Source organism: Lolium perenne, chromosome 4 (assembly GCF_019359855.2).
Source record: "Lolium perenne isolate Kyuss_39 chromosome 4, Kyuss_2.0, whole genome shotgun sequence".
In the NCBI taxonomy this organism is placed as follows: domain Eukaryota; kingdom Viridiplantae; phylum Streptophyta; class Magnoliopsida; order Poales; family Poaceae; genus Lolium; species Lolium perenne.
Genome location: NC_067247.2, coordinates 311,828,408 through 311,840,291, shown reverse-complemented (window position 1 = coordinate 311,840,291; position 11,884 = coordinate 311,828,408). Strand labels below are relative to the sequence as shown.

Genomic DNA, 11,884 nt, shown 5'->3' with positions numbered 1-11,884 from the left:
GATTGAGATCCGGTGACATGCCCATAGCATGTCACCAATGAACAGTAACTGTGACATGCACCTAGTTTTTGGCCGTTGGATCCAAACTCGATGGACAGATGAACATGAATAGGACTATGCTACAGTGTACATGCTACAGTGCATATGCTACAGTACGCACGCTACAGTGTACCTGCTACAGGAACGGGCACAGTGACGCGCTACAGTACTTAATCTGGTCCGCTCGTTTTTGATCCAACGACCCATAGTGCATGTCACCGCACTGTTCATCGGTGACATGCCATGGGCATGTCACCGGATCCGTGTCCCCAAGAGAGATCCCGTCCCGCACGCCCGCCCGCGCCGTCACACGCACGCGCATCGTCGTCCTCCTCCTCCTCCCTTGCTCCAGCCACCGGCGGCCCGAGACTCTATAGAAACACAAGTGAAGGAACACTGCGTGTCCGCCTGGGCCTCTCGCTCCCCCTCCCCACCCCAACCGCCCGCCCGCACTCCCGAACCCAATCCAACCCCCATCACATTATCCGCGTGCGCGCGCGCGCGCCGGCGAGCCTCGCCGTGCCCGGTGCCGGTGGCGGCGCCGCCGCGGAGTATGGCGATCCGCGGCCCGGACGCCGCCTCCTTCTTCCCGCTCACGCTGCTCTTCTCCCTCGGCTTCTTCTGCGCCCGCTTCGTCCTCGACCGCCTCGTCTACAAGGTACGGAATCACCGCCTCCTCCTCCTCCTCCTCCTCCTCGCCCGCCCAGATTCGCGTCGTGTTCCGCGGGATCTCTCGGCTCTCGCCCCGCTGGGTCTGGGTGGTGCCTGCTGCTGCTCCATGCTCGTTGATATTGCCACGAATCCGTAAGTGATTGCCTCGCGAATTAAAAAATAGCACTATAGAATCGTAACTGATCAATGTGATCCGGCTGACTTAAGGAATCACCCGTGCGGCCGTACGCATGTGATGCAGACGCGCCCACTGTCAACTTCTCATTAATGCCTTATTACCTGTATCTGCTCTCTGGGATCAATGTGGCGTAGTTTCCCTTTGCCTGTACTACTGAACTTGTTACTATCATCTGACAATCTGAGTCTCAACTTGCTTCTTCTTCTTCTCATGCCTTCTGCTGGCTCAACCACTCTCTGGTAAACAAATGTTTAGACCAACAGCTCTGTACTTGAACAGCTCTGTACACGACGCATTACTGATGGATCCAGCAGGATCAACTAGCTCTAGTTTGAGCCACAAAAGAATAAGATCAGAAATACCTTGGTCTGAAGATGATGCCATGCCTCCTCTTGTTTAATTGCTCACACCAGGATGGAGCAATTTGTGCTAGGTTCTTCCCAATGCTTTAGTGCTAGCCTGATCGGTGGCTTAATTTGTGTGAGAGAGAGAGTGAGAGAGAGAGCTGAGAGCAGCCGTGTGTTCTCTTCTCTTCTAGGGTCATTTGACCCCTTTATATATGTTTAGCACTATGCACTAGGGGAACCAGCACCGTTGGATCAAAATCGATGTCTCCGATCAAGACAACACATAAGGATAGGTGGCCATTTACTGTAGAGCCGCCTTACTGTAGCTACAGTAGTGCCGCCCTACTGTAGCAGTCCAAAATATCTGACCTAGGAAAGCAGCCTAGATCACCAAAATATCCAACATTCTCCCCCTTGATCGTAAGGCTGATCATTATAAGCTCATTTTTTCAACAAAATAATGCACTAGGACGAAAAGATTATAATGGTCTGTTAGGTACCATTTAATCTAGTGACTATAGCACATTACTTCATATCAAAATGAAACTCTTTAATTTATGAGCTCCATAAACTTTATTCACATCATATATTAACTTAATTTACATAATTCTTTACATAAACATCATAAACATTACAGACTCATCTTTTGATAAAATGGTACACCAAGACAATAGGTTACAACAGTCAATTAAGTACTGCTAAACCAAGTGACTATGGTTCCCATCCGATCTCAAAATGAGCCCCTTTTGGGGAGATGGTGCCATAATAGTTCCAACTTCTCCAGGATTAAAAGTTTTCAACCAAACCCATGCCGGCAACATGCTCTCTAAATACGCTGGGTGGTAAGCCTTTCGTGAGCGGATCCGCTAACATAAACTTAGTATTAATGTACTTGATATCTATTGTTTGATCCTGGATTCTATCTTTCACAACAAGATACTTAATGTCAATAAATTTGCCACCGCACTTGACTTGTTGTTACTCGCATAGATCATCGCGGGTTGATTATCGCAGATAGAGTGAGAGGCCCGGAAATCTTGTCAATCACTCTTAGTTCCGGATAAAATTCTTCAACCATACCGCCCTTTGCCCTATTGCCTCATAACATGCTACAAATTCTGCTCGCATTGTCGACGATGCAAGAATGCTTGCTTTGAGCTTTTCCATGATATAGCTCCTTTTGCAAGGGTGAAGATATAACTTTGATGTGGATTTCTTAGTATCAACACACCCCGCAAAATCGACATCCGAATAACCCACTATTTCGAGGTTATCGATTTCTCATAAGTAAGCATGAGGCCTTGAGTACCTTGCAAATAACGCAAGACCTTTTTAGCAAATTTCTTCCAGCTGATCCGCACAGGATTGGACCGATATCCGCCAAGCATCCCGGTCACAAAAGCTAAATCGTGGCGAGTGCACACTTGTGCATACATAAGACTCCCAACAATTGAGGCATAAGGAATTGACTTCATCTGCAGATTCATAATTATTTCTTGGGCACTTTGGAAAGTCCCAAATTTATCGCCCTTAACAATAGGAGCAAAGTAGGCCGAGCACTTATACATATTGTACTTTTTCGCACCTTTTCAATATATGCTCTACGAGATAGCCCCAAGATCCCTCTGGATCTATCCCGGTGAATTTCAATTCCTAAAACATAAGTTGCTTCACCGAGATCTTTCATATCGAACTTTGAAGACAGAATCTCTTGGTCTCCATCAACATATTTTTATCACTCACCGCCAAGAGTATGTCATCAACATATAATATCGTGAAGATAAAATTACTCCCCCGAACTTAACATAAACACACTTGTCCTTCTTATTTTCCTTAAAGCCAAATTTCTTTATGACTTGATCAAATTTGAGATACCACTCTCTTGATGCTTGTTTCAAACCATAGATGGATTTCTTCAGATGACATCCTAAATGTTTATTTTCTTCCATAACAAAACCTTCCGGTTGTGCCATGTAAACATCTTCGCGTAAGTCACCATGTAGAAATGGGGTTTTGAGATCCATCTCGATGTAGCTCTAAATCATAATGAGCCACGAGTGCCATAATTATTCTCAATGAATCCTTCGAAGAGACGGGTGAAAAAGTTTCATTATAATCAATCCCTTCTCTTTGAGTGAATCCTTTTGCCACAAGCCTTGCTTTAAACCTTTCGATATCACTCCTTGGAGTCACGTTTGGTCTTATAGACCCATTTGCATCCAACTGTTTTGGCTCCTTCGTGGATTTCTACTAAGTCCCATACATCATTAGTGCTCATGGACTTCATTTCATCTTTCATAGCATCGAGCCATTTAGACGAATATTCACTTTCCATAGCCTCCTTAAATGAGGTGGGATCATTATCCAACACTGCTCATTTGTATCCTCACTCATGTAGGTGAGATAATCATCGTGAATAGCAGGGCTTTCTAGCCCGTCGTGACCTTCTAAGAGGCTCATTATTCGGCACATTAATAACGATTTGAGACTCACGATTATTTTCAATAAGAGCATCATTAGATGTGACATCTGAACGATCGTAGGTGTATCGGCAGGTGTTGCATTAGCGAGACGTTGCCTTCTTGAATACACTCGTAATTGCCGTTCTTGGTCCTTTTGTTGTCCAGCTTATGTGAGCACCATCACCATGTGAGCCGAAACTTGAGGTGCAATTTCGCATGTACCGGAAACACCGGCTCTTGGATTACGGGCATCGGGACATATTCCTGTTTTTCCTCCAAGACTATTTCTCTGGGAGTCATGCTCCCCCTCATCATATCACTTTCCAAGAACACAAGTGTCTTGTTTCAACAAATTTCGTTGTCCGATTTGGACAATAAAATCGATATGCTTTAGATTTGTCGTGATAACCAATAAAATGGCAACTGACCTGTCTTGGGGTCTAATTTTCCCATAACCGGATTAAAAATCCTTGCTTCAGCAGACAGCCCCATACATGAAAATAATTCAAAGGTTGGCTTTTTCCTACCCATAATTCATACGGTGTTTTGGGCACCGATTTACATCGGGAACTACGTTAAGAATATGTCTTTCTTTGTTTTAAGGGCTTCCATCCATAAATTCAGGTAAAGTGGAGTGGCTTAACATACTCCGCACCATATCCATAAGTGTGCGGTTTCTCCTTTCACCACCCCGTTTTGTTGAGGTTCACCCGGTCTTTGAGTATCAAGGCAATGCCATTTTCCCGTAAGAATTTTGCAAATGGTCCAGGAATTTGACCATAAGTTGCATGTCCGCCGTAGTATTCACCACCACGATCGATCTTACAACTTTAATTCTTTTATTACATTGATTTTCAACCTCACTTTGAAAATCTTGAACTTGTCTAATGCCTCTGATTTTTCTTTGATTTGATAAATATATCCATAACGGGAGAAATCATCAGTGAACGTTATGAATGAATTATAACCGTCCACCGATCTCACATTAAACGGACCACATATATCCGTATGAATTAATTCCAAAACTCCCGTGCTTCGGTTTGCACCTTTCTTAATTTTCTTGGCATATTGTCCTTTGATGCGGCCGATACAATGATCAACATCCGCATCCGAAAAATCAAGAGAAGGAAGAACTTGATCTTTAATGAGACGCTCAATCCTCCCCCTCGAAATATGGCCTAAACGATAGTGCCATAATTTCGAAGAAGTCTCATTATCATTTCGTTTGCGTTTGGTACCGACATTTATATTTGAGGTAGAACCCACATTATTTATATCATCACAAAGGGAAATTACATAAAGTTTGTCGTGTCGACAGCAAGGCCAACATTATTATTGTCATACATAATTATACACCGCTTATTCCCAAAGTGACACTCATAACTATCATCATCTAAACATGAGACGGAAACTAAATTCCGTTTCATCGAGGGTACATAGAGAACATTATTTAGTCAAGCTTAAAACCGCCATGAAGTGTAAGAGTGAAGTCTCCAAGCGCCTCGGCATAAGCTTCAACACCATTAGCAACTTTAATTGTTCTTTCCCCTCTTTTAGGGTCTTCCTCATATTGAATCCCCGCAACGAATTTACAACATGAATTGTTGCACTGAATCAATCCACCAAGTATTGGTGGCATAATTAACATAAAGGGATTCTTCAACAACGGTAATAATGCTCTGTACCTCTTTCTTTGAGCCATCTCTTGAAGCCAAAACAATCCTTTCGCCTATGCCCACCTTTTCCACAAAAGTGGCAAGCATTGGAATTATTTTCTTCAAAGATTAGGCGCTTTTTCCGGCTTCTTTTGTCGTGAACCTTTTGAGGATTGGCCTTTTTCCTTGAACTTATAAGGCTTGGGCTTCACATATTCATTCACAAATCTTCTATACTTCTTCTTTTGTGAATGACCAAACCGATTAACATGATCAATTCTGTCACCTTAAGCCTTTCTTCTTCTTGCACACATCGCGCCATCATTTCATCAATCTCCCATTTAACATCCATCGCATTATAGTTGATCATAAATGGATCAAATTGGGGAGGCAAAGATGACATAATAAAATGGACGAGGAAACCATTAGAGATTTCCATCTCCATTGACTTTAGTTTGGCGGTCATGTTGCACTTTTTCATAATATGCTCTCGAAGACTTCCGTGGGATCATATTTTTCATCAATTAGCCTTCCGATAAGACTTGTTGCATAAACTTTAGAAGACCCTTTAAATTGATGCTCAATTTTTGCAAAGTACCCTTTTGTCGTCTCACAATCAGGAAGGGCTCCCCTCATACTCTGTGTAATGGAGCCCTTTATCATCATAAGGCACTTGCGATTAGAATCATCCCACTTAACCTTAATAATGTCATATTCTTTCTTGAGGGCTTCATAATTTTCATTATTTTCTTTAGGCACCTCAGGAGGATCATTAAGGAGAGCATAATCAATATTGAGTAAGGCCATAGTGATCTCAAGCTTCTCCTTCCACGTGACATAATTGCTGCCATTTAGTCGTTTCGATGCCATTTAGCATTCCAAAGAATATTAGAGACATTAGTTGCCGCAAAAGAAAAATTCAAAATGCTTTAGTAAGCATCATCATAATCATCATTAAATTTTATTGATCAAATTCAAATCAGCTTTGGCCGTAGATGAAAATGAACAACAAAATTTTGTGGACAAATATTCATCAATTAGCTTTGGCCAAATTGATAAATAGAAGCCACACATTAATGATCCTCATTCATTATTTTCTTTTACCGACCCGGTTCACATCGACTTTGGCGAGAAGTGAAGCACTAATAAAAGAATTTTGCGTTAAAATGCCCGTCAAACAACTTTGGTCGAATGACAAGGCATAAAACCACACTTTATTTGAGGATCCATAAACTTTATTTTGCAAATAAAGCATTATCACATAATAATTATAGTGATAAATATCACCATAATTCATTAATCATAAATAAACTAAATAATAAAAGTAATATCAACATGTAAATTAACTAAGCATGACAATTAAAATTGTGGCCTAAAATAAACATAATAAGCATAATAAATTTATGCAGAAAAATCAGCCCGAAAATAAATTATTTCAGCCCCAATTTTTTTTTTTTTTATTACATAATAATTCACGAATCGCCGAAATTGGCCCAGCCCGCATGTTGGCTCCCTTGATCCCCTCTTGGGCCACACCCATTAGCAACACGCCCGGACGACTGAACCGTCGGATGCGATCCGACGGCCAGAACGACCGCACTGAACAAAACCGGCGCGTCGTCGCCCGGCTCCCTCGAAACCCTAGCCCCGTTTCTTTTCCTCCTCTCCTCTCCCGACGGCGATGATGACGGCGCGTTAGTCACGACGGCGACGGCGACGAGCACCGCGCGACAGAGAGAGGGCTTCGGCGTCGTCCGGCCTTCCTCTCGCCGGAGTTGCGTGCGCCTTTGGCCAGCGCGCAGCTCTGTCGAGCGGTTCCGGGCGGCGCCCTGCGCGAGGCGAACGAGCGCGTGAGGAAGGAGCGCCGGGGTCCGGTGCGGTGGACGGCAGGTCCGCTCGGGTGTGTGCCCGAGCAGAACCGCCATCATAAAAAGGTGGCACCGGCGCCGCCGTGGCCAGCGACGGCGACGACACCCATAAGGTAAGTTTCCACCGCCATGATTCTTAAATTAGGGTTAGGGTTCCGAAAATTTGGGGAATTTCATAATTTAGGGTTGATTACGGCATCAAATCAATCCGTCCCCACTTCAATTCATACTTAACCGAAACCATGAGCATCAAAACAGGGGAAATTTTCATCACTTTAGGGTTTCGGATTGGGGAAAATCATCTTAAGAATCACGTTATAGGTTTCCCCTTAAATCTTTAGCATAAACCAAAACCACAAGCTTTATTGCAGGAGGGAAACACATAATTGCTTAAATTAGAGTCTCGGATTTGGGAAAAACATCAAGGTTTATGCAAAATTTGCTTCTTTCCCCATCAATTTGTTACATAATCGAAACTCTTGATCCAAATTAGGGGTAAAAACATAGGAATTTCTGTTCTAGGGTTTCTAGAAATAGGGGATTTTCTGTTGTTGCATCAGACCCCCTTTTACTTAACTTTGATAATTGAAAAACCCTTGAGCCTTAAAAGATTTGTTGGGGCCAGAAAAAAGATCAAGCCAGAATAGCTTGATACTTGACATTAACTTGATAAAACAAGCATGATCTTGAACATAAGAGGGCTCAAACTTAAGAGCTAGGAGCTCTGATACCATTGATGGATCCAGCAGGATCAACTAGCTCTAGTTTGAGCCACAAAAGAATAAGATCAGAAATACCTTGGTCTGAAGATGATGCCATGCCTCCTCTTGTTTAATTGCTCACACAAGGATGGAGCAATTTGTGCTAGGTTCTTCCCAGTGCTTTAGTGCTAGCCTGATCGGTGGCTTAATTTGTGTGAGAGAGAGAGTGAGAGAGAGAGCTGAGAGCAGCCGTGTGTTCTCTTCTCTTCTAGGGTCATTTGACCCCTTTATATATGTTTAGCACTATGCACTAGGGGAACCAGCACCGTTGGATCAAAATCGATGTCTCCGATCAAGACAACACATAAGGATAGGTGGCCATTTACTGTAGAGCCGCCTTACTGTAGCTACAGTAGTGCCGCCCCTACTGTAGCAGTCCAAAATATCTGACCTAGGAAAGCAGCCTAGATCACCAAAATATCCAACAGTTACTGCACTTTTAATTGAAACAATGACGCACTACTGCGCTGGATTTTTGCCGGTTGCGGATTCAGTGCGTTTAATCCACATGCAAGTATGTTATCTCCACTGAATAATATAATTATTTTATGTTTATATATCAGTCCCTCTTCCTCTCTAGAGGAACTGATAATCATAAAGCCAAGCCCGTGTTATCTCTGCTTTATTTCTGTAGTTCCTGCCCAGTTTTTTCCTGAAATCTCAACACAAACAGTTTCTTACATCCCCGAGCATCTGTCAATCTGACGTGCATGTCTTATTTTCTGTCCATGTGCAAATGTCATTTCAGCCGTTGGCGGTGTACCTTTTCACTAGCAAGGCTTCAAAGTTGGCGAATGATGAGGCCAGGCAAGCGAAGATTGTCAAGTTCTCAGAGTCTACTTGGAAGCTCACGTACTATGCTTCTGTCCAGGCATGGGTCCTCTTGATAATAAAGCAGGAACCGTGGTCGTTGGACACAATGCAGTACTTCGATGGCTGGCCGAGTCAACCCATTCCGTGAGTGCAAACTCTACTTGTATATGTTTCTGAGCTTACTGGGGGTTACAGTGAGTTTTTTGCACTGATACATCACTTGGTCCTGCAAATCTCTTAGAACTTGAGAATAAGTAACTTGTTTTGTTTGCAATATATTCTCCTCTAAATGTATTCAAACCTGCAAATTTCAGAATATTCCACAGCATGCATACAAGTTGCAAAAAATATGTTGTTAGCAACCACATACTTTACTGAGCCCATTTCACATTAATAATTCGTTGACATGTGATTTCTAATAGCTTTCTTACCTTGATAATGTAATCATACTTAACTTCACTCATTACCAGCTGTAGCCATAATAAATTAGCTTTAGAGGGGAAAATCCAAAGTCAGGATGCTGTTCTATCATTTTTGTGACCATGCGATGCTCGGAAATCATCCCTGTGTTCATTGTCACACAGATCAAATGGCTCGGAGTTTAAAATTTTCACATATACTAACAGGAATTCTCATTTTGATACACTCCCGGTGCATATTGTTAGTTTGGAACTATTCAACCTGTTCTTTGAAATGAAGTGATATTTTTCCCTTTAATCTAATATATATGTTTTTTGGTCTCTCAGGTCCTCGTTGAGACTTTTCTACATGTGCCAGTGTGGGTTTTATATCTACAGCATTTTTGCTCTTATTGCTTGGGAAACACGCAGAAAAGATTTTGCTGTGATGATGTCTCATCATGTAGTAACATCTGTTCTTATTGGATATGCATTTCTGACTGGGTAAACCTTTATTGAGCCTCTGATAGCGTCTTTTCTGGATTTCAACTGTAGATGTTTCCTATTTGTGGTCTGTTGGTCATTATACATACAAATCCACAAGAATTCAATGACCGTACAGTGTGCACTGAAGTCTGACGATTATTTTGATCATTCAGTTGCATACTGGTTTGACCTTGAATATCCTGACAAACAAATGTGATTACATAAAAAAAAAATTGGAAAGCAGAATGCAATGGCAATGATAGATTAATTTCAAGCTTGCTGTTGATATGACGAATGTTTTATAACCTCTTGTACCTGCAGGCTGGTCATGCCATGTTATACTACATAGATAATCATTGTGCTTCGTTAGAACATAAGATAGTCCACTGCTTGTAATTTAGCCTTTTACCTTGCAGCACAGCTATATCATATCACAATAGTTACAGTACATAAATATTTCTGAAATAACTATGCACACTGTACTGCATTGGTTTCTTTTTCCACCTTTTCTTTTGTATGAGCATTTATGGGTATAATTGACTTCTATAATATCAAGTGAGATCAACATTTCAACACAGCTCTAAGACAAATGAAGTTACGCTTTCTGCAGATTTTTTCGAATCGGGACAATTATTCTTGCTTTGCATGACGCGAGTGATGTGTTCCTTGAGACTGCCAAATTGTGCAAGTACACAGAAAAAGAACTAGCAGCTAGCTTGTTTTTTGGGCTTTTTGCTCTATCCTGGCTCCTATTGCGTCTGATTTACTTCCCATTTTGGATAATCAAAACCTCAAGGTTTGTTGCTCTTTCTCTAACAATTTCTGGTATTCTTAATAGGTTATGAGGTTCAAACTTACCATTCTTGTTCTTACCATGCCAGCTACCAGTCCATCATATCCTTGAGGAAGCTGGATAGATTCCCAACGACCTTGTACTACATTTTTAACACAATGCTTCTCACATTGCTTGTGTTTCATATGTATTGGGGGAAACTCATATTTTTAATGATAATGAGACAATTGAATAATAAGGGAAAAGTTGGGGAGGATGTTCGATCAGGTAAGAATTATTTTCTTTGGTGCAATCGCTTGTTGATGATTTCATTCACCCATTGCTGTCCTAAGTGATTGTATGCTGATAATCTATATACTTTTTTTTATTTCCTTGTAAATTTGCATTGCCCCCTCCCCTTCCAGAAAAGATAAATTGTAACCTTGTTGGCCATTTCTACATGAAACAGGAGAGCCCTACGTTTTAAAATGAAAAGAGGGAAAACCAGTAGGGATACCCATATGTCATATAAAAACCCCACATTTCAATTTTGGCTAGTTGCTTGAATAGGACATTCACAAACATTGATCAGATTGCCTTTATGGCAAGTGGCTCTAGTACACCCTTTGGGAGACTCCTTCCATCCTAATAATCAGAGAAAGAGATTTGAATTGCTGTTGGACCAAACTATAGTAACCCAGGGTTTTCATTAGTTCTGATCGCTTAAGTTACTTAATTTCATCATAATGCAGATTCAGAGGATGACGACTGATGGGGGTTATTTCTTTGACAACTGTGGTGGGACCTATCTTTGCTGATACCTTCCTTGCCAACTCACAAAGTAGATTGTGTTGGTCTTGGCAAGCTTGTACGAAGAAAGTTTCATTTCTGTATATTGCCTTGTGATATCAAAGATTGCTAGATCAAGAAACTGAGAAGGTTCTATATATAGCGGGTATAGCTTGCAACTTACTTGAAGGTCCCTTCATAATTTTCGGTTCATCTTTTTTCTTAGTAGAAAAGGCTTAAGAGGTCGTTTCCTGTAGCTTTTCCCCAAAGCTTGGAGACTCCTCTGTACCATGATTTGTATACTTTTGACTATGAGTAGGTTTAGATCTAATTCTTGGGAATAAAGTGATTTTTTTTTTACCGGGAGTTAATCACACATGTCTTATTGATGTGCAAGAGTCCCCTGCAGGTAGATATATAATTTTTTACGGCATTGGGTTATCTCAGTTTTGACGTTTGTAACTGTATACTTGAGTACCAGTCCAATGTACATATGCTTTAAAATCCTTTCTTTTGGCGTTCTTTTCAGCTACTGCTCTTCTCTTTTGAAGAATATATCGGTTATTATTTCGTGAAGCTTCGGTGGCATAACAACTATGCAAATGTGGTTAATGTCACCTTCATTGAATTAGGGAAGCCTTTTC

General features: G+C 41.5%; 1 protein-coding gene across 1 annotated transcript; it reads left to right on the top strand.

Moving 5' to 3' along the window:
- The first annotated feature begins 306 nt into the window (after nucleotides 1-306).
- Nucleotides 307-11,600, top strand: LOC127296125 (ASC1-like protein 3). Its single transcript, XM_051326153.1, has 6 exons — nucleotides 307-697; nucleotides 8,731-8,939; nucleotides 9,542-9,697; nucleotides 10,290-10,475; nucleotides 10,561-10,739; nucleotides 11,204-11,600. The coding sequence occupies exons 1-6, from the start codon at nucleotides 593-595 to the stop codon at nucleotides 11,221-11,223; spliced, it is 855 nt and encodes a 284-aa protein (XP_051182113.1). The 5' UTR covers nucleotides 307-592; the 3' UTR covers nucleotides 11,224-11,600.
- The last annotated feature ends 284 nt before the right edge of the window (nucleotides 11,601-11,884 follow it).